At 50.9% G+C, this 23,324-nt stretch overlaps 1 protein-coding gene across 2 annotated transcripts in view; it reads left to right on the forward strand.

Annotated features, from left to right (window-relative positions):
- The first annotated feature begins 11,539 nt into the window (after nucleotides 1-11,539).
- SARDH (sarcosine dehydrogenase) overlaps nucleotides 11,540-23,324 on the forward strand; it is a 75,663-nt gene continuing 63,878 nt past the window's right edge. The window contains exons 1-6 of one of the 2 annotated variants that reach the window (XM_025360457.1): nucleotides 11,540-11,676; nucleotides 15,573-15,933; nucleotides 17,168-17,346; nucleotides 18,256-18,435; nucleotides 19,549-19,672; nucleotides 19,872-19,972. In XM_025360457.1, the coding sequence (XP_025216242.1) occupies nucleotides 15,603-15,933; nucleotides 17,168-17,346; nucleotides 18,256-18,435; nucleotides 19,549-19,672; nucleotides 19,872-19,972 (915 nt within the window). In that variant the 5' untranslated portion in view covers nucleotides 11,540-11,676; nucleotides 15,573-15,602. Of the gene's footprint in view, nucleotides 11,677-12,454; nucleotides 12,502-15,572; nucleotides 15,934-17,167; nucleotides 17,347-18,255; nucleotides 18,436-19,548; nucleotides 19,673-19,871; nucleotides 19,973-23,324 lie in introns of those variants that run through there. The other variant, XM_025360456.1, reaches the window with a different exon arrangement.

Below are 23,324 nucleotides of genomic sequence, written 5' to 3' on the forward strand. Positions count from 1 at the left end.
TCTGAAAAACCTGGAGCTAAGAGTTTAAAGTAGAATACAGGGATTTTGGCTCTCCTGGGTGCCTGGAAAAAGGAAATGCAAATCCACTTTCAGCCTCAAATAATCCCCAGGGGTAATGTTCTAAGAAACACACATTAACTGTCAAAAAGCATAGATCACACAAGGAAACAAGATGCATTGCCCAGAGGCAGCAAAAACCACGGGGTGCAGAATCAGATCCACAGAAGCAGAATACAAAGTAGTTGTGTGTAACGTAGAATAGAAGGGATTGGAAATATGCGTAAAGAGCAAGAAACTCTGAAAATAACCAAGTCAGTTGGGAAAAGATCAAGCAGAACTTCAAGTGCTGCAAAATCTGGGTTGGAACTGGCAGGAAATTGGATTTGGAATGGACACTACATCATATGGTGTGACCCAAGGAAGAGGTGCAGCTGGGGGGACATTTACAAGGCGCGCGGGAAGGCCAATGCCACTGCTAGACACACAGTGGATTTGTATTCCAGAGAAAGATGCTGTCGCCCCCACCCCATGACTACCTTCTTATAGTGGAAGCATGAGAAAATAAATGGCTTGTCAGGTGGAGGAAACATGGAAATGACTTGAGTTCCAGTGGCTTCTGGGAGTTTTCAAAAAACACCTGCTGCCCAGCCCCCCAGGATCTTGGAGTGCAGGGGAACTTGTACCTCCCTTTGCTAAAAGAAGGAAGTTATTGGTCCTGGGGGAAGCTGGATTTTGGAGCAGTCTCTGAGAGAAGGAAAATGGCTCTTGGTGTCTCGCTGTTCATCACAGTGAACTCTTAGGTCAAAGAGCCCTTTTGTACCACAGATATTTATATCACAATGTATGGGTTTAACCTCAGATTAGACAAAGAATCAGTGAACTGGAAAATAGTTCTCATGACATCCCTGACGATGTAGAGATGAAACTAATGAAGGTGGAGATGGAAGGAGACGTTCTAACATACATATAATTTAGACAAATTCCAGAAGAAGAAAGTAAAAGGGATGAGAAAGTAGAATGGATGAGAAGCAATATTTGAAGAGACACTGGGGTTTGTGTCTGCAAGTACACTTGAGAGGTAATCTAGGTCTTCAACATAAGGACTGCAACTCTTAGGTGAGTCCCAGTGCTGAACTAGGTCCAGAGACAGTGGACTCGTGGGGCAGGGGCAGAGGAGCATGCAACCTACTGAGACACCAGCTGGGGTAGCCAAGAGGCTTCTGGCATCAGCCCTCCCCTAACCCTACGCTGCACAGCTTGTGGGTCTAAAAGAGACCCCTTTCTTCCACTTGAGGAGAGGACAAGGAAGAGTGGGGAGGACTTTATCTTGCATCTTAGATACCAGCTTAGCCACAGCAGGATAGGGCACTGGTCAGAGTCACGAGGCCCCTGTTCCAGGCCAAGTTCCCAGATGACATTTCTAGACACACCCTGGGTCAGAAGGGAACCTGCTACTTTGAAGTAAAGGACCCAGTCTTGGAAGCATTCTCAATCACCTGCTAACTGAAGAGCCCTTGGGCCCTGAATAACCAGGAGTGATACCCAGGTACTATGTTGAGGGCCTTGGGCAAGCCTCTGAGACTTGCTGGCTTCTGGTACCAGCATGGCCACAGTGGGGTAGAGCACCAAGTGGGCTATTGGAGTGCTCAATTCCAGGACTTGACTCTTGGACAGCATTTCTGGATGTGCCCTGGGCCAGAGGAGAGCCCATTGCCCTGAACGGTGAGTCCCAGGCCAGGTAGCATTCACCACGAGCTGACTTAAGAGACCTTGGGTCTTAAGGGAACACTGGCTGGTAGTCCTCACGGCCTGGGGTGGTGGTGACTATGGGGTGAGGCTCTTCTGCCTTTGGAAAGGAGAGGGAAGACTGGGAAGGACTGCTTCTTGTGGTTTGAGTGCCAGCTCAGCCACAACACAATAGAACACCAAGTAGACTTCTAAACTTTTTTAATGCTAGTCCCTGACTCCCAGATGGTACCTCTGGACCCACCTGAGGCCTAGGGGACCTTGCCGCCCTGAAGGGAAAGACACAGGCCTAGCTGGCTTTGCCACCTGCCGATTGTAGAGTTCCAGGGCCTTGAGTGAACATAGGCAATAGCCATGGAGTTTATAGCAGGCCTTGGGCAAGACCCAGTGCTGTACTGGCTTCAGGTCTGACCCAGTACAGTCATAGTGGTGGTGGTCACAGGGGTGCTTTTGTGACTCCATCCCCAGCTTTAGGTGACTCAGAACAGAGAGAGAGAGAGAGAGACTCTCGTTGTTTGGGAGAAAGAGAGGGAAGAGAACAAGAGTCTCTGCCTGATAATCCAGAGAATTCTTCTGGATCTTTTCCAAGACCATCAAGGCAGTACCTCTACAAGTCTGCAAGAACCACAGAATTACTAAGCTTGGGGTGCCCCCTAAAGCAGATACAGCTTAGATCATGCATCCAAGTCTTTTCAAAATCCGGAAAGCCTTCCCAAGAAGGATGGCTACAAATAAGCCCGGACAAAGAAGACTATAATAAATAACTAACTCTTCAATGCCCAAATGCCAAAAAACATCTGCTAGCATCAACCCATCCAGGAAAACATGACCTCACCAAATGAACTAAGTATAAGGCAGCAGGAACCAATTCTGGAAAAACAGAGATATGTGACCTTTCAGACAGAGAGTTCAAAATAGCTGTGCTGAGGAGACTTAAAGAAACTCAAGATAAACACAGAGAAGGAATTCAGAATTATATCAGAAAAATTTAACAAAGATACTGAAATAATTTAAAAGAATCAAGCAGAAATTCTGAAGCTGAAAAATGCAGTTGGTATACTGAAGAATGCACCAGGGTCCTTAAACATCAGAATTGATCAAGCAGAAGAAACCATTAGTGAGCTCGAAGATAGGCTATTTGAAAATACACAATCAGAGGAGACAAAAAAAGAATAAAAGCAATGAAACACACATACAGGATCTAGAAAATAGCCTCAAAGGGGGCAAATCTACGAGTTATTAGCCTTAAAGAGGAGGTAGAGAGACATATAGGGGTAGAAAGTTATTGAAAGGGATAATAGGGAACTTCTCAAACCTAGAGAAGGAGATCAATATCCAAGTACAAGAAAGTTATAGAACACCAAGCAGATTTAACCCAAAGAAAACTACCTCAAGGCATTTAATAATCAAACTCCCAAAAGTCAAGGATAAAGAAAAGATCCTAAAAGCTACAAGAGAAAGGAAACAAATAACATACAATGGGGCTCCAATACATCTGGCAGCAGACTTTTCAGTAGAAACCTTAAAGGCCAGGAGACATATTTAAAGTGGTGAAAGGAAAAAAAAAAAAAAAACCTTTTACCCTAGAATAGTATATCCAGTGAAAATATCCTTCAAACATGAAGGAGAAAGACTTTCCCAGACAAACACAAGCTTAGGGATTTCACCAACACCAGACCTGTCCTACAAGAAATGCTAAAGGGGGTAATTTGATCAGAAGGAAAAGGACATTAATGAGCAATAAATGATCACTGGAAGGTACAAAACTCACTGGTGATAGTAAGTACACAGAAGAATACAGAATATTATAACACTGTTAACTGTGTGGTGTGTAAACTACTCTTATCCTAAGTAGAAAGATGAAACAATGAACCCATCAAAAAGAATAACTACAACAACTTTTCAGGACATGCTTAGTATAATAAAATATAAATAGAAACAACAAAAAGTTAAAAAAAAATGGGGACAAAGTTAAGGCACAGAGTTTTTATTAGTTTTCTTTTTGTTTGCTCGTTTATGCAGATAGTGTTAAGTTGTTATCAGGTTAAAATCATGGGTTATAAGATAGTATTTGCAAGTCTCATGGTAACCTCAAACCAAAAAACATACAATGGATACACAAAATGTAAAAAGCAAGAAATAAATCATATCACCAGAGAAAATCACCTTCACTAGAGGAAGACAGGGAGGAAAAATAGAAGGAGAAGACCACAAAACAACCAGAAAACAAATCAAAATGGCAGGAATAAGCCCTTACTTATCAATAATAACATTGAATGTAAATGGACTAAACTCTCCAAACGAAAGACATAGACTGGCTGAATGGATGAACAAACAAGACCATTGATCTGTTGCCTACAAGAAACATATTTCACCTATAAAGACACACATAGATTTAAAATAAATGGATGGAAAAAGATATTCCATGGAAACCAAAGAGCAGGAGTTGCTAGACTTATATCAGACAAAATAGATTTCAAGACAAAAACTGTAATAAGAGACAAGAGACAAAGGTCACTATATAATGATAAAGGGGCCAATTCAGTAAGAGCATATTTTCAAAGTCATTCTATGAGGCCAGTATTACCCTGATACTGAAACCAGACAAAGACACGTCATAAAAAGAAAACTACAGGCCAGTATCTCTGATGAATATTGATATAACAGTCCTCAGTAAAATTCTAAAACCAAATTCAGCAATACATTAGAAAGATCATTCATCACGACAAAGTGGGATACATCATATGCAAATGGTTCAACACATGCAAATCAGTCAATGTGATACATATCAACAGAATGAAGAATACAAACCACATGATCATTTCAACTGCTGCTGAAAAAGCATTTAATAAAATTCAATGTCCCTTCATAATTAAAAATAAAAATAAAAAAAACTGGGGATAGAAGGGCCGGGCTCAGTGGCTTATGCCTGTAATCCCAGCACTTTGGGAGGCCGAGGTGGGTAGATCATGAGGTCAGGAGATCAAGACCATCCTGGCTACATGGTGAAAACCTGTCTCTACTGAAAATACAAAAAATTAGCCAGGTGTGGTGGCGGGCGCCTGTAGTCCCAGCTACTCAGGAGGCTGACGCAGGAGAATGGCGTGAACCCAGGAGGTGGTTTGCAGTGACCAAGATCGCGCCACTGCACTCCAGCCTGGGCGACAGAGCAAGACTCCATTAAAAAAAAAAGAAAAAGAAAAAAACTGGGGATAGAGGAACATACCTCAACATAATAAAAGCCATATGCAAAAGACACACAGCTAGGATTATACTGAATGGGAAAAGACTGAAACCCTTTCCTCTAAAATCTGGAACATGACAAGGATGCCACTGTCACCACTGTTATTCAACATAGTACTAGAAGTCATAGCTAGAACAATCAGACAAGAGAAAGATGTAAAGGGCATCCACATGGGAAAGGTAGAAGTCAAATTAACTTAGTTGTACACTTTAAAATAACTTAGCGTAATTAGATTGTTGGTAACCCAAAGAATAAATACTTGAGGGGATTTGTACCCCATTCTCCATCATGTGCCTATTTCATATTGCATAACTGTATCAAAGCAGCTCACGTACCCCATAAATATATACACTTACTGTGTACCCACAGAAATTAAAAATAAAAGAAATCTTCAAAAAAGAGAAATTCTGAAAAGTCAAAGACAAAGAAATAACTTTGAAAGTAGTAAGGGAAATGCAATTCATCACATACAAGGAAACCCCTGGAAGATTATCAGTGAATTTCTCAGAAGAAATCTCACAGGCCAGGAGAGAGTGGGATCATATATTCACAGGGCTGAAAGGATAAAACTGTCAACCTTGGGAAAGATGTCCAGAGATGAAGGAGAGATAAAGGCTTTCCCAAATAAACAAAAACTTTGGGAGTTCATTATCACTGCCTTAGAAGAAATGCTAAAGGGAGTTTTTCAAGTTGAAATGAAAGGACAGTAACAACATGAAGACACAAAAATATAAAAACTCTATAGACAAAAATATAGTCAAATTGGGAGGACTCTGCCACTGTGTCTTAGTCCATTTTGCACTGCCATAATAGGATGACACAGACTGGGTAATTTATAAAGAACAAAAATGTATTTCTCGTAGTTTTGGAAACTGGGGAGTCCAAGATCAAGGCATCAGCATCTGGTGTCTGGTGAGGGCCTTCTTGCTACATTCTCACATGGCAGAGGCAGAGGGTAGAAGAGCAAAAGGGGACAACCTTCTTCCATCAAGCCCTTTTACAATGGCAGAGTCATCATGGCCTAAGCACCCCAGAGGACACACTTCCCAATACTGTTGCATTGGGAATTCAATTTTAATATGAATTTTGTAGAAGACAAAAACATCCAAAGCATAGCATATTGTAATGGTGACACATAAGTTATTTTGAACTCTAGTATAAAATTAAAAGATAAAAAATTTAAAAATAATTATAGCAATAATTTGTTAATGGATACACAATATATAAAAGGTGTAAAGTATGACCCCAATAACACAAAATGTGGGAGAGGAGAAATTAAAGTGTAGAGTTTTTGTATGTGGCTAAAGTTTAGTTGTTATCAGCTTAAAATAAACTGTTATAAAATGTCGTACATAAACCTCCTGGTAACCACAAAGAAAAATAACTGTAGTAGACCCACAGAAGATAAAAGGGAATCAAAGATACCACTACAAAAAAAGAAAAATCTCACAAAGACAGTGAGAGAGGAAGAAAGGACCGAGACTACAAAACAATCAGAAAACAATTAACAAAATGGCAGTAGTAAGTCCCTACCTATTAATAATTACTTTAAATGGATTAAATTATCTACTCAGAAGCCACTAAGCAGCTGGATGGATTAAAAAACAAAACAAAACAAAATCCAACTATATGCTGCTTACAAGATACTTGGTTTAGCTTTAAGGACATAGATAAGCTGAAAATGTTATCCTACCCAAATGGGAAGCAAAAGAGAACATAAGTGGCTAACTTATATCAGACAAAATAGACTTTAAATCAAAACTGTCCCAAGAGACAAAGACAGTTGTCATATAATGATAAATGGATCAATTCATCAAGAGGATATAACAATTCAAAAAATATACATACTAGGCCAGGCGTGGTAGCTTATGCCTATAATCCCAGCACTTTGGGAGGTCGAGGCAGATGGATCACGAGGTCAGGAGCTTGAGACCAGACTGGCCAACATGGTGAAACTCCGTCTCTACTAAAAAAATACAAAAATGAGCTGGGTGTGGTGTCACGCACCTGTAGTCCCAGCTACTCAGGAGGCTGAGACAGAAGAATCACTTGAACCAGAGAGGCAGAGGTTGCAGTGAGCCGAGATCATGCCACGACACTCCAGCTTGGGTGACAGAGCAAGACTCTGTCTCAAAAAAAAAAAATATATATATATATATATATACACACACACACACACACACACATATACACATATATACATATATATACACACGCATATATACATATATATATACACCCAACATAGGAGCACCCAACTATGTAAAGCAAATATTAACATAACTGAAGGGAAAATAGATTACGATAATCGTAGAGGACTTCAACACTTTAAACAGTGGACAGATTATCCAGCTGGAAAATCAATAAGAAAACAGGAGACTTGAGCAACATTACAGACCAAATGGTCCTAACAGATAGATTCAGAACATTCCATCCAATGGCAGCAGAACACACATTCTTGCAAAGTGCACATGGAACATTCTCCAGGAAAGATCCTATGTTAACTCACAAAACAAGTCTTTTTTTTTTTTTTTTTTTTTTTTTTGAGATGGAGTCTCGCTCTGCTGCCCAGGCTGGAGTGCAGTGGCCGGATCTCAGCTCACTGTGAGCTCCACCGCCCGGGTTTATGCCATTCTCCTGCCTCAGCCTCCCGAGTAGCCGGGACTACAGGCGCCCACCACCTCGCCCGGCTAGTTTTTTGTATTTTTTTTAGTAGAGACGGGGTTTCACCACGTTAGCCAGGATGGTCTCGATCTTCTGACCTCGTGATCCGCCCGTCTCGGCCTCCCAAAGTGCTGGGATTACAGGCGTGAGCCACCGCGCCCGGCCCAAAACAAGTCTTAACACATTTAAGAAGACTGAAATCATATCAAGTATCGTTTCCAACCACAATGGTATAAAACTAGAAATCAATAACGGGAGGAAAAGTGGAAATTTTACACATAGGCGGAAATTTAACAACACACTCCTGAACAACTAATGAGTGGAATACGAAATCAAAACGGAAATAAAATAATATCTTGAGGCAAATGAAAATGGAAACACAACAACCAAACCTCATAGCATGCAGCAAAAGTGATTCTAGATGGGAAGTTTAGAGGAATAAATGCCTACATTAAGAATGATCTGAAATAAAAAACCTAACTTCACACCTCAAGGAACTATAAAATGAGGAACAAATTAAGCCCAAAGTTAGCAGAAGAAAAGAAAGAAAGATCAGAGCAGAAATAAATGAAATACAGACTTGAGAAACAAGAGACAGGATCAACAAAGCTAAGAGTTGAGTTTTTTTGAAAAGGTTAACAAAACCCACAAACCCTAGGCTAGACTAAAAAAAAAAAACTCAAATAAATAATAAAATTATAAGTGAAAGAGGAAAGATTACAACTGATACCAAGGAAATATACGAGATTATAATAGACAACTATGCCAACAAGTTGGATAACCTAGAAATGAATAAATTGCTGGAAGCAGACAGCCAACCAAGACTGATTCACAAAAAAACTAGAAAATTGGATGGGGCACGGTGACTCATGCCTGTAATCCTAGCACTTTGGGAGGTGAAGGTGGGTGGATCACCAGAAGAGGAGACCAGCCTGGCTAACATGGCAAAACCCCATCTCTACTAAAAATACAAAAATTGGCCAGGCATGGTGGTGCAACCTGTAATCCCAGATACTCAGGAGGCTGAGGAAGGAGAATCACTTGAACTTGGGAGGTGGAGATTGCAGTGAGCTGAGATCCAGCCTGCGTGATGGGAGCAAGACTCCACCTCAAAAAAAAAAAAAAAACAAAAACAAAAACAAAAAAAACCCACACACAAAAAACAAAACAAACAAACAAAAACTAGAAAATCTGAACAGACCAATAATGAGTAAGGAGATTGAATCGGTAATCAAACGCCTCCCAAAAAATAATAGCCCAAGATATCTGATGCCTTTGCTGGTGAATTCCGCCAAGCATTTAAGAAAGAATTAATGCTGATTCTTCTCAAACTCTTTCAAAAAATTCAAGAGGAAGGAACACTTCCAAACTCATTTCATGAAGTCAGAATTACCCTGATACCAAAGCCAGACAAGGACATTACAAGAAAAGAAAATTATGGGCCAATATCTTTGATGAACAGAGATGCAAAAATCCTCACCAAAATATTAGCAAACCAAATTCAACAGCACATTAAAAAGATCATACACCATGATCAAGTGGATTTTATCCCTGGTGGAGGTGACTTCTTGGAGGTGGTAGCCCCTCTGTTGGTGTGGTCTAGAGCCAGACTGAAGGAAATTTACTCAGGGAAATTTACAAGGCTTCTGTGAAACTGACATGGCAGGGCTTCTAACCTCTGCCCTGGGAAACTAAGTCTCAGCAAAGTGAGAGGTGATGAGACCAGCCCGAGATCATACAGGACCTTGTCTTGGCCTCCTTGTCCCAACTCTGGCCCCTCCAGAGCTGTGACTACTAGTCCCCGGGGGGAGACAGCTTTTCCACCTCTCCCAGACCTGAGCTGGGTGCTCACAGGCCCTGCTGGATGAAAATCCTGTGATGCTAACAGACAGCTAACAGGTCAGGGCCGGCCCCCAGCCACCACCCCTTGTCCAAAGTGCAGGGTCACTGTGCTGCCCTCTTGGCTTGTAACAGTTTTGCAACAGCTGCCGCTTGTCTTTGAGTGCAGGGACAGGAGAGGTGTGGGGTACCTGGCCACTGCCCTGGGGCTGTGGTGTCTGCTGTGTCTCTCTCCCATGCACCTGCACCTCCAGGGCTCCTGGGAGAACTTGGGCCATGCTCCTTCCTTGCCCTCTTGGGCTCGTTTGTCACCTTGTTGGGTGAGCACAGCCCTAGCTCAGGCCGCTGGGCAAGCCACACCATCCGAAGAGGAGGTCCTCTGCCCCAGGAACCCCACACCACCCCCAGGCAAGCCTCAAACTGGTGGGGCTGGCTTTCCACTAGGCAGCCAGGGGCCTAAGCCAGTGGGCCCTTTGCCTTTGAGGCAGGGACTGAGAATGGTTCAGCACGTGGTCAGGCCCAGAGCCCAGGCCCCCTCCTCTAAGAGGTCCTCCTGGATTCCCCTGCTGGAAGGAAGCCAGCCTCGTGGTGTCGTGCCTCTTCCTGGATCTGTCTGCTTTGTGGACCCTGAGCCCCTCGGGGGCAGGGGCTGGATCTTAGATGTCACTATTGGTTTCCCAGCAGTGCTTTGCATACATTAGGCATTCAGTAAATGTAGAGGATAGACAAGCTGGCAGCAAGACAGTCGGGCATCCTCGGTGCGAATAACACAACAATTTGATTGGTATTAATTACAGCAGATTAGTATATGATCACTTCCGGTATTGGCAGCTGGCATCACTACAGTGTTAACAGACTGCCATTGAAATACCCCTGTCTTTGATCCAGTGTGAGGAGGAGATCTTACTTTACATCAGCACCTGTTCTGATTCTTTGGGCATCCAGAGGTGTATTCTTTTTTTTTGAGACGGAGTCTCGCTCTGTCACTCAGGCTGCAGTGCAGTGGCCGGATCTCAGCTCACTGCAAGCTCTGCTTCCCGGGTTCACACCATTCTCCTGCCTCAGCCTCCTGAGTAGCTGGGACTACAGGCGCCCGCCACCTCGCCCGGCTAGTTTTTTGTATTTTTTAGTAGAGACGGGGTTTCACTGTGTTAGCCAGGATGGTCTCGATCTCCTGACCTTGTGATCCGCCCATCTCGGCCTCCCAAAGTGCTGGGATTGCAGGCGTGAGCCACTGTGCCTGACCCAGAGGTGTATTCTTTCTGGATTTCTTTCTGGATTTCTTCTTTCTGGATTTCCTCCGCACCCCTCTTCTGGGTGTCCGCTTCTGCCTGGGAATGGGTAACTTGCCCCAGCTCAGAGTCAGGCTGCAGCATCCAGTCTGCCTCCCCCACCAGCTTGCTGTGTGGCCCCCTCCCTAAGCACTGCTGTCCCCAACAGTCACTGGAGGCTGGAATCCCTGCCCTGGGGCCTACGTACCATGCAGTAAAAGAGCCAGTGGCTCCTGGGCCTCTCCCCAAACACGGGAGGGATCTGGGAGCTTAGGAGAGCACGACACGGACAGAACAGGAGCCCCTGTCCCTGGGAAGCTGACCCAGGCCTTCTCACCCGCCTCTGAAGGCAGCAAGTGCCCTGTCCCTGGGGGTGAGCAAACTGGGACATGTGCTGAGATGACCTCACCAAAGGAGCCTCCCTGCAATGGACAGGCCCCTGGCCCAAGCTGCTGCTGACCCCGCTTTTCCTGCCCACCCTGCCTGTGCATAGCTCCTTTTGGGCGTGGGGAGCTCAGGCAGGCTCCAGCAGGCAGGCGTGCCTGGGTTCACTGCAGCAACCCTGAGGCCTCTGTTTCAGAGATGAGGAAATGAGGGTTGGAGCCGGAGGTTGACTGCCAGGTCGCCTACGGGTAATGGGGCATGGGGTTTACAGCCCTGCTCTGCCACCCTCAGAGGGAGCTAGCTGCTTCTAGCTGGCCTAGAAGCCCCCATTGAGCTGGCCAAGAAGCCGCGGCGGTGGGCGGTACGCTCCGCCCAGATCCTGGGCGGCGACATGGGGCTGGCAGTGAGGCCGGGGGGCGGGGGAGGCCTGGGGTTCCGGCCAGGCCACTGCTTGGGAAGCAAGAAGGTGAAGGCACCTCCGCTGGGCCAAGCACTCTTAGGGCCGAGGGGCGCTGCAGCTGACGAGAGGTACTTGGAGGTACACCCCTAGGGAGGGACAAGACTGGGGCCTCCCCTATGTGGGCGGGGCTGGGCCTGGCCGGAGCTGGCTGGGATCTCCCTCTGCCTGTGGCTGCAGGGACCATCCAGTTGGGTGAGCAGGACCAGGATTCACCATATGGGCAGCTGCCTCCCCGCCCCCCACCGCTCCACCCCACAACAATCTGCCTTCCCGCCCCAGGCAAAGGTGCCAGGCGCTCTCCTCGCTTGACCCCCGCCACCCCGTGAGCCTGGGAGGAGGAGGGCGTTCCTGGGTCCCCTGCTTTGCAGTGAGGTTAAGTTGTTGCTCAAGGCCCCGGTCCTGTGACAAAACCTCCACCATCTGTCTGATCCCAAGCCCAGGGCTGTCCTCAGCCCTCACTCCTGGGAGGCTGACTCAGGGGCGGGAGAGAGTTGGAGGGGGCAGGAGAGCGGGTTAATATGGAGGCAGCTATTTCTAGGGAGGTGGCAGGCAGGAGGGGCTCCGGGCTGTCTCCACTGGGGCCGCTGCCAGCCCCCAGCCCCCAGCCCCCAGTCTGGCAGTCCCGAGAGCCCTGACTGTCCAGACAGGTGGTGAAGGGGCACGTGGCAGCCTCTGGCGCCAGCAGCTGTTGCGTTGGGCACAGTTGGAAGGAGGAGAGAGACTTTTGCCCAGAGCTGACCAGGTGTACTGTGCTGTGCAGCACCGTGGTGGGGGGTGGGGCAGGGGTGTTCAGCCTTGGAGAACCTTCCTCGGTGCCACTCAAGCTGGCTTTCCCCTCGTAGGGCACCACTTCTGGGGGCTCCTGGAAGACTGTGGACCTTCCAGCACTGAAGGTATGTACAGACACGTGCAGGGGGCATGCCTCCTTGTCTGGGGCCACCTCTGCAGGCAGGAGGCAGACAGGCTGACACACTGAGGGCTGAGAGGCTGAGGACAAGCTCCAACCCCTCCGCACTCCCCTCGCCACTCCGAGCAGACTCCCTGCTCCCTCCCTGGGGATAGGGTGCTGGGGCAGGGGATGGGAGGGCCGCCCTGACCTGCCTGAGAGCTGGGATCCCCCTCACATCCCCCACTGTACCTAAGACAGGGTTCTGCACCTCGTCAGGCTTGGGCAGTGCCCACAGTTCAGGTGGGACAGGGTGTGGCAGTGGGTCCTGAGTCCCCCTGGGATGGTCAGAAGAGGGGGCAGGAGAGAGTCCCTGGCACGGCCACATGGAGGCCCTGTGACCCTGGTCACCTCAGGGAGCCTCTCCATGTGTCAGACTCCCCCGCTGTGAAGTATGTGTCTATAGGTGTTCAACGAGAGTGAACGAACGTGCATAGCATATGGTCCACTCTTGAAAAATGAGGCTGACTTTCTCAGCTAATTACATCAATCGTTCATACTGATGTAGGTGGCACAGCACTCCACACCTCGGATCACAGCCACATCCCTTTCACTTTTCCTGTAGATCCCAGAAAAGGGCAGTGGAGGTCCACGTTGCGCAGGACACCACCCTACCCCTCCATTGATGGCTGTTGTGAGACCTTGGTTCTTAACTTCTTAGTTTAAAGAATTTAGGCCGGGCACAGTGGCTCATGCCTGGAATCCCAGCACTTTGGCAGGCCGAGGCACGCGGATAACCTGAGGTCAGGAGTTTGAGACCAGCCTAGCCAACATGGTGAAACCCTGTCTCTACTAAAGATACAAAAATTAGCCAGGCCTGGTGGCATGCACCTGTAATCCCAGCTACTCAGGAGGCTGAGACGAGAGAATCGCTTGAACCCAGGAGGCAGAGGTTGCGGTGAGCCGAGATCATGCCACTGCACTCCAGCCTGGATGACAGAGTGAGACCCTTTCTCAAAAAAACAAACAAACAAACAAACAAAAAGAATTTAAACATGAGACACACAGCAAAAGAGCTGCAGCATAGAGCGATTTATTGCAAAGGAAAAAGAAGATTTTGAAAGTTAGGTGCGGAAAAGACAGTGCAGCATCCTGGGAGAGAGAGGATTTGGGGGGACTGCTCCTAAGGGTGAGGCAGCGTTGACCATTGCTGGAGAAACCCTCTTTCAGGGAGTCTTCCACAATTATTCATAAGCGGGTGGAAAGAGAGATTACTAGGCAACATGTGATGGCGGGTCCTCTGGGTGCACATGAGGTGTACATGCTTGTTCAAACGTCACATGTCTCATTAGCATCTTTTTTTTTTTTTTTTTTTTGAGATGGAGTTTCACTGTTGTTGCCCAGGCTGGAGTGCAATGGCGCAGTCTTGGCTCACTGCAGCCTCCACCTCCCAGGTTTAAGCAATTCTCCTATCTCAGCCTCCTGAGTAGCTGGGATTACAGGCATGCACCACCACACCTGGCTAATGTATTTTTAGTAGAGACGGGGGTTTCTCCATGTTGGTCAGGCTGGTCTCGAACTCCTGACCTCAGGTGATCCGCCTGCCTTGGCCTGCCAAAGTGCTGGGATTACAGGCATGAGCCCCCCAGCCCGGCCTCATTAGCATCTTAAAATCTCCACCCAGGGGTGTGTTTTTTACTATTAGAATGAGCAAAGGGTCAGTTTGAGGACAGGTGAAATCAATGCGCGCATGCCCTCTCCAGGGGAAAGGCCCTAATGCAGACAGCTTTGCTTGAACGAGCTCAGTTACAATGAAAACGTGGAGGCTGATTGTATTGATTGCACAGTCACCACGGTTGCTGCGGCCCCCGGACATGATGACTCCTTTGACTGCCTGTCCTGCGTCACCCGCACCCAAGGAGACATCCGTTTTCATCAGCGCCTTCTCTCCTGAGAAGGAGGGCTCCCTCTTGCATTCTCATTGTTATTGGATTTTTCTGGCTGGGGAGATCTGGGAGGGCTTCCTGAAGGAGGAGGGATTTGGGGTAGGTCAGCTGGGATGGAGCAGAGGGGAGGAAGGCCTGTTAACCTAGCTTCTGAGCCCCTACTCTGCAATCCCAGTGGCCCCAAGGGAGCAGAGCCTGGACACCACATCCTTCATCAGCTTCTGCCTTAGGTCCCACCGAGCTTTGGGGCTGAAGAGGGGGCAACACCTCTTGTCTGGGTTTGGGAGGGGCCTGCCCAGGAGGAGGTACTGGCTCCAGGCTTGGGGGTTGGGCGCCCCATCTCAAGGCTGCCTGCTGATACCCTGTGGCCACTGCTGTATTGTCCGCAGTGACTCTCCCTCCTCCTGGCTGGCTGTCTGGGAGTGCAAGTGACTCCATCCCTCAACACAGCCCCCGCCTTGCCTTGCTGTGCCACCACCACCGCCTTCTCTGGGCACTCCCCCAGGTCCCATCCCCACACCACAAGACCTGGGGTCTGCCCCAGCACAGACCTGTGGGGTTCCAGGGCTGCATGGTCCCTCAGAAGCATCTTGAGCTCTGAAAGGGCTCTCGAGACTGGCGGGACGGCCCCCTCCCAGCCCCGGCCTCTCCCTCTCTGCGACCTGGGGGTGAGCGTCCCTGAGACCAGAGCTCCTCCTTTCCAGCTGTTGGTCCTCTGTCCTCAGTCCCCTCCCCGTCCTCCCTGCCCGGCCTCATGGGGCAGCCCGCTTTCCTCAGGTCTCACTTTGGACCTCTGCCAGCCACATCAACCACTCTTCTCTGCCTCCCCTTGTGGCTCCGACCCCCACTCCTACTCAGAGCTTGGCGCTCCCTGTCTTTTCTGTGGGCTGGCAGAGACCTATCCTCACCATGGTTGCCCCTGGGCACTGACAGAGCCTGCTGCATACCAGGTCCTTAAAAATACACACAGAATGAATGAATGAATAAATGAATGAATGCATGCATGACACGGGGAAGCGGCAGGAGGAAAGTCCTGGGAGGTAACACTGTAGGGCCCTTATTCCCCTGGGTACTCAGCACAGCCCCCACCATGTCCCCTCTGCACCCCACCCAGCTCTGATTCTCTCCCCAGCTCCCTGCTGTGCTGAGGCCCGGAGCCCCCATGGCCTCACTGAGCCGAGTCCTGCGTGTGGCTGCTGCCCGCCCTCGCCAGAGCCCTACCCGGGGCCTGGGGCCATGCAACCTGTCCAGCGCATCTGGCCCCACAGCCGAGAAGAGTGTGCCATATCAGCGGACCCTGAAGGAGGGACAAAGCACCTCGGTGGTGGCCCAAGGCCCGAGCCGACCCCTGCCCAGCACAGCCAACGTGGTGGTCATTGGTGGAGGCAGCTTGGGCTGCCAGACCCTGTACCACCTGGCCAAGCTGGGCATGAGTGGGGCGGTGCTGCTGGAGCGGGAGCGGCTGACCTCCGGGACCACCTGGCACACGGCAGGTAGGGACCAGGGGCCAGGTAGGGGCAGGGAGGGATAGGACATAGCGAGGGGCCACAGTCCCTTGCTAGCTGAGACAGTTCTAGGTTCACAACCACCAGCCTGGGGAAGAGACCCTGGGGAAGGGTGCTTGGCCAATTTGCAGATGGGTGGAGCTGGGGGTACCGCTTGCCCTCCGAGTCTCTCAAGAGCTGTGGTGGGAGGAGGAAGTAGATGCTGCTTGTGTGGCCTGGACAGTGAAGCTGGGACCAAGGCCGGAAACTCCAGGCAGCTGGTCCAGAGAGCAGAAACCGCTTTCCCGGACAGAGCCACCAGGATTGAGGGCATCCCAGGGAGTGGAGGAGGACAGACGGAGACCTTTGGGGGTGAAGCAGACCTGTGTCCTCCATGAGCACCAGAGGCTTCTACAGTTCTCATTCTCCTAACTAGCCAGTGGGCATATATTAAGCACCTATGGTGTGCATGTCCCAGGACAGCCAACCTTCTGCCTTCACCCTTTCAACCATGGGTGTCCTGGTAAACTGGATCTCCTGACTTGCAGTGTCGGCCAATTTCTGTGGTATAAACATTCCCACCTTGGCCAATAGCAAGCCACCAGTATGAGGTCACTGACTGTGGAGTTGGGAAGAGGTTTATCCCCGGGCTCCTGAGAGCTGATGCGAGCCGGCTCCCACACGCCACGGCTCCAACCCTTGCTCTTGCCTTCTCACCGGCCCCCTAGCTGGGCTGTCATAGCCCCTTCCCTGACACTTCATCAGTCACACCCCTGGCCTGCCACCTCTCAGACTCAGCTGCTGGAGGGCAGCCTTTGTTGGGAAGAGTGCAGATTTAGGCTTCATTCAGTAGTGGGTCAGTGTCCTGGTGCCCCCACTCACCTGCTCTGTGGCCTTGGCCACAGAACTGTTGGTGCCACTTGAACTTGATTGATAAGAGAATCACGCCCGCCTCATAGGATGACAGGCTTAGCACGGGGCTTGGCACACAGTAGGTGCTCCAAAACTGGGGGCCTTTGCTATGTTACTCTCTGAGCTGCCCAAGGGCGAGACCTCCCTCACATTCATCTTGGTCCTGTTATTTCCTACTCAACAACCTCTCCAGGCCCCCCAGGGCCTGCAGAGAAAGCCCTGCAGAGAAAGACACCCATGGTTGAATATCAGGGTATCTCCAGATATTCATAGGGGGGAAGGAGGTGCAGTCCCCTCCCTGGGGAGTGATGGCACCCACCCTCCCGGGCAGGCTTGCTGTGGCAGCTGCGGCCCAGTGACGTGGAGGTGGAGCTTCTGGCCCACACTCGGCGTGTAGTGAGCCGGGAGCTGGAGGAGGAGACGGGACTACACACGGGCTGGATCCAGAATGGGGGCCTCTTCATCGCGTCCAACCGGCAGCGCCTGGACGAGTACAAGAGGCTCATGTCGGTGTGTGCTCCCCTGCGGGGGGCAGAGAGGGGGGCTTGGGTGGGTGGGTGCACGCCCTGTGGGGGGTAGGGTGGGCTCCCTGTGAGGATGGAGGTACGGGGGGCTCATGTCCGTGTGTACATCCCCTGAGGGGCTGGGGGTGGGGGGCTTGTGTGGATGAGTCTGCCTCCTGCGGGGTCGGGGGTGGGGCTTATGTCGGTGAGCACCGTTCTACCACGAGAGAGAGGACATGCCACAGGGAAGGAGCCCCGGCAGGTGACAGATCTGGGTTCCAGCCCTAGCGCTGCCCCTTGCTGGCTGTGCCACCTGGAGAAAGTGACTTTGCCAGGCTTCATTCAGAATTCCCAGACAGAGAATCTGATTGGCTTAGCTCTTCCCTGTCCCAGTGGTCCACGCCTGAGGACACTGATTGGCTGTTCTTGGGCCAATCAATGTGGGGGCGTGGTCTATCTGACACTCTGAAACTGAGGACCTTCCTCTTTCTTGGCAGCTGGTCTGACTGGGAAACTTCTCAGGCCTAAAGTATTAGACTTGTGGGGTTATTTATTTTATATAATAGACACTTTGTGCCGGGCACTGGTCTAAGTTCTTGGTCAGTGACATCCACTATTCTCGCCCCCACTTCACTTGGGTGAGCCTGAAGCGACTTTGCCCCAGGTTGGTCACACAGCTGGTGAGGGTCGGGTTGGCACAGGGGGCCTGGCCCTGGAGCCTGCCTCGATGGAGTATCCCCTGCTCCTTAACTCTTATGCTGAAGCGGATTCAAGGGACAGGCTCCAAAGGCGTGGGCACCAGCTAAGCTTCTGGGAGAAAGTGAGGCTGGGGTTTGCGGTGGATGCCCAGCTGGGGAGGGAGTGGCCCAGGGGTCTGCTTCCCATGGACTCAGTTAATCTCCCTGGGTCCTCCCAGCTGGGCAAGGCATATGGTGTGGAATCCCACGTGCTGAGCCCGGCAGAGACCAAGACTCTGTACCCGCTGATGAACGTGGACGACCTCTACGGAACCCTGTATGTGCCCCACGACGGTACCATGGACCCGGCTGGCACCTGTAGCACCCTCGCCAGGGCAGCTTCTGCCCGAGGAGCACAGGTACTGATGACCGCCCGGCTCTGGGTCCCCTGCCCCCAGCCCACTCCTCCTGCCTTAGAACCCTGAGAGCAGAAGGCAAGAGAACAGCAGCCATTCTCTGACTGCTGTGTGGCTTGGGGCCAGTGAGGACCTCGCTGAGCCTTCTGGTCCACCCCTGCCAAGGGGAGGCTATGCCTTCGGTCTGTTCACAGACATCAGGTCATGCCGTGGGTGCACCCATTCCTCTGCTGCATGAGCAAATTGTCTCAAAAGCCCTTCTTGTAATTTGTATCTGCATTTATCTCAACTCCGCACATCTTTGTAGAACAATTTTAAGAAGACACATAAGCAAAAAAGAAGTCAAAATCACACAGCAGTAACTAGTATTGACATTTTAGTATGTTTTACTCCAAATATTTTTCTATGAAAACATATATGTATGCAAAATAGAACCAAGCTGCTGTTGCTTTGTGACTTTTTTTTTTTTTTTGAGACGGAGTCTCGCTCTGTCGCCCAGGCTGGAGTGCAGTGGCCGGATCTCAGCTCACTGCAAGCTCCACCTCCCGGGTTCACGCCATTCTCCTGCCTCAGCCTCCCGAGTAGCTGGGACTACAGGCGCCCGCCACCTCGCCCGGCCAGTTTTTTGTATTTTTTTAGTAGAGACGGGGTTTCACCGTGTTAGCCAGGATGGTCTCAATCTCCCGACCTCGTGATCCGCCTGTCTCGGCCTCCCAAAGTGCTGGGATTACAGGCTTGAGCCACCGCGCCCGGCCTTTTTTTTTTTTTTTTTTTTTTTACCAAACAGTAGACTGCAAACATCTTTCCATTAATCAAATATCTTGCTTTAAAAAAAAAAAGTCAGCTACTTTTTCACATTATGAAAAGAGGGTTTCCCCCAACAAGTCAAGTGAAAGAACTTGACCAACTTTCAAGTTCTCCAAGTCAAGGCATGGGTGGGTCTAGTTTTCTGGTGCTGTGGTCATCCCGTTTCCCTGACAGTATCACAGGGGACCTGCTGCTAGCAGAAACAGTGTCCCCAGCTCCCCTCTGGGAGGAGAGGTTGGTTGAAGGGGGGTTGGTAAACTCCCCCAGGGAGTCCCGTGGAGTTTCAGAAGCAGTTCCTCTCAATCCCAGGTCATTGAGAACTGCCCAGTGACCGGCATTCGTGTGTGGACAGATGATTTTGGGGTGCGGCGGGTCGCAGGTGTGGAGACTCCACACGGTTCCATCCAGACGCCCTGCGTGGTCAACTGTGCAGGTGGGAGTAGCATTTCTCCTGACTCCTGTGTGGCCATGCTGGCTGCTCCCTAAACCTGCTCCCACCTCTGCAGGGCTTCTTTCTGGGGGTGGGGAGCCCCTGCTAGGGCAGACAGGTCTGCAGAGGCAGCCTGTGCACACCTGAGAGGCAGCTCCCACCACGTGTCAGCAGAGCTGAGCTGTCTGTGCTCTGCCCGCAGGAGTGTGGGCAAGTGCTGTAGGCCGGATGGCTGGAGTCAAGGTCCCCCTGGTGGCCATGCACCATGCCTATGTCGTCACCGAGCGCATCGAGGGGATTCAGGTAGGTGGACAGCCCCGGGTTCTGTGTCAGTCTGTGGGGGGCACAGCGACCTGGCTCTGAATCCCAGCTTGAACCCAGGTGGTGCGACCCTAGTGGGTTCCCTCACTGCCCCAAGCCTCAGTCACCTCATTTGTGAAATGGGGATTGTAACACGGAGTGTTTCCAGGTGGTGTGAAGATTAAACTAGGGAGCACAGGGGTATCCCTGATGGGGCTGACCCCCTTGTTCCTCAGGGCCTGGCCTCTCCTTGATGCCCAGAACACAGCCCAGCCTGTCCTGCATGGTGCAGGAGGCCTAGCTTTTTGTCATGTTCTGTGCCCAGGAGTTTCAGGGAAGCCCCAAATGTTTGCACGCTCCCAGTGTGCCTGGGGTGCCTGTCTCAGAGGGTGCTGGTTCCTGGCATGAAGAACCTCTCTGAGAGCCTTCTGCCAAGGGAGGTTGGGGGCCTGGGTGCACCTGCTGGCACCTGGGTGCCCTCTGCCCTCTCTTCTCTCTTCTCTCCTGTCCTCAACCCCTCCCTCCCATGGTGGTGGCTGGGAGCTTCCTGCCACTTTGTTACTGACTGCCCACTTTCCATCCATTCATCATGTGACCCTCCCTTACTCATTCCTCTCTCTGTCCAGCCCCCCGTCTCTCCATCCGTCTCTCCATCCATCTACTCCTGTATCTATCCACGCCTTCTCCTATTTATTCCCTCATCCCTCTACCCATCTCCCTTCCCTTCGTCCACTCCTCCCTCCACTCATTCCCTCCCTCTATTCATCTTGCCATCTCTCCATCCATTCTTCCCTCCTCCATCTCTCCATCCATCTATTCATCTATTTATCCACATGTTCACCTGTCCATCCCTTCTTTCATATATCCTTCCATCCACCCACCCACTCAACCTTCTACACATCAATCCCTCCCTTCCTCCCTCCCTCTAGCCACACATCTCTCCCTCTGCCCTTCCTCCAGCATCCACCTACATACTAATCCAACCATTCACATTCCATCAAACCCTCCCTGCATCAGACATTGATGGGGTGAGCTCAGTGTTTCAGACCCTATTTTAGAAGCTGTGGCCATAACACAGACAGAGATCTAATTCTTGCTGGGTAGGGTTGAGGGGAGGTACAGACAAGTATACGTGCAATTGCAGAACATGCTGATAAGGGTTCTGATGGGAACTCAGGGGCTATAGGAATTCCCAGCCCTAGTGGACCAGGGGAGGCTCCCTGGAGAAGGTGGCTGCATCTAGGTGAGGCTCTTGAGGGTGGCATGGTGGACAAGAAGCGTGCACAGAGTGTGCATGGCAATCGGGACCTGCAGGCCGTTCAGACAGCCAGGGCCAGAGGCTGTGGGGCAGGGTCAATGTGAGAACAGACTGCCCTTGTTTAGGGTCAGGGCCAGTGAGAGGGAAGCCTGGGCCCCTGAGCGGGGAGCTTCGTCCCTGGGGGCTACCCATCACCACCCTTTGCCAGCCTGGCTTCCCTATGGTCACTGGGGAGGTGTCAGGCTTGGTTGCTTCGTAGACCAGGGCGATGAAGAGGGTGGGGAAATGGGGCGGAACCTGAGTCCCAGTGGGCTCTTGCCTCTGACTCCAGTGCACTGGCAAGCCACGCCCCACTGGACACAGGACCCCTTATTCATAGAATGAGTCTAACTCCAGCAAACACTTACTGCGGGTGGCTGGTGCCACGTGCTGGGTTAGGGACTAAGAGTAGTCACACTGTGGGTGTCAGAGCTGAGTGCTGAGGCCTCTTCCCCAGCTCCGGGTCCCTGGGGAGAGCCTCTTCCCCTAGGTGGCCACCAGGGATCGCGCTCAGGCTGCAGTGGGCTCCTGGAGGGCGTGCAGAGCTGTGTCCTGGGACTTCAGGGAGGGTGGCCACAGAGTGTCCACCAAGCGCAGGACTGTGGCTCCATCCTCCATCCCTAATTCCTCCCAAGGCCTGCCTTTGAGGTGCCTTTCCAGGGAAGAAGCAAGGCAGAGTTGGCCTAGGTCCCTGCAGCTGCCTCCTCTTGTCTATGTCAAGATTCAAGCAAAGCTAGGGGGTGTTACTTACAAAGCCAGTCCAGATCCCAGCATGCCTCTGGTACCAGAGCACAGGAAAAGGGCCACCAGCCCCGGCAGCTCCGAGACCTGGTAGGAGAAAAGAGGAGATATGGGGCTTCGCACAAAGCCCCTCATGTTCCTCTGACACCTGGCCATGTGCACGTGCCCGGAAGTTGGCCCTTCCAGAGGCTGCCGCTGGGCAGTTGGTGTGAATCTGAAGAAGGAGCCAGGCTGCCGGCCCTGACCTACCCACCTGCTGTGGCCTGACCCCCCCTGGGTGGGCCATAGAACAAGGCAGGGGGCCCTGTCTTGGGTGCATGTCACCTGTGCAGCCCATTTCCATCTGCTCAGGAAGCTCCCTAGGTGTGGCAGCCTTGTGCAGCCGGACACTGTCCACCCGGATCAGACACAGCCACACACATTGGGGCCTGGGGGCTCTGGCTGGCAGGTGAGGGCTCAGGTCTCACGTGTGGGTTCATCTTTCTTTTTGGGTGGCCAGAGGGTTGTGTGGCCCCAAGGATCTCCCTTTTCTAAGGATCTGTCCCAGGCCTGGGTCCTAGAGAGCTCTGCCCACAGCTTCCTTTGTGGCCAGGGCTCATCTCTTCCCTCTCTGAGCTGTCGTTGAAGCAGGTGGCCCGGGTGTTCTTAGGTGGCCTCACATTTGCGCTCTGGCATCCTTTTGTAGCAGCAAGGAGTGGCTTCTCCATCAAGGGGCAGAGTCGTGGGTAAGAGCCCGGGTGCTGGGTTTAAACACTGACTCCTCCATCACCCAGGCTGGGAAAGTCTTGTCACCACTCTGAACCTTGGTTCCGCAAAATGGGTAATAACCATCCCTACTGCCTCAGGCTCTGTTGCGGGAAGGACAGACTGGTGCAGCTGGGTGTGGTGCCTGGCATACAGCAGGTGCTGGTGAGGAGGTAGCTGTGCGATGACAAGGACAAAGACAGAGGGGTGTGGAGTTGTTGCCAGCTGGAGCTTCGGAGAAAGATCGCAGAGGGCAGGAGCAATAAGGCAGGGCTCGGATGGAAGAAAGAGGCAGATGGAAGGCATGGGCTGAGGTCAGGAGGCAGGGAGTCAGTGGCACCAGGGCCAGACTGGAGACAGCCAGAGCAGGAGGCTGCTGCCTGGAGAAAAAGGCCAGGGCTCCACTGGACGCTGATGCTGAACTGGGAACTCCGCTGGGTGCTCAGAGGTAGCAGGGTCTGTGCAAGGGGCAGGAAAGTCCAGACATGGATCCTGCTGGGACAAGCGTCAGGGGCTTCCCCGGCCACCAGGTGTCCCCACTGTCCTGCTCTATGGAGCTCCGGGGCTGGCTTT

The sequence above is a fragment of the Theropithecus gelada genome, chromosome 15 (genome assembly GCF_003255815.1).
Source record: "Theropithecus gelada isolate Dixy chromosome 15, Tgel_1.0, whole genome shotgun sequence".
In the NCBI taxonomy this organism is placed as follows: Eukaryota; Metazoa; Chordata; class Mammalia; order Primates; family Cercopithecidae; genus Theropithecus; species Theropithecus gelada.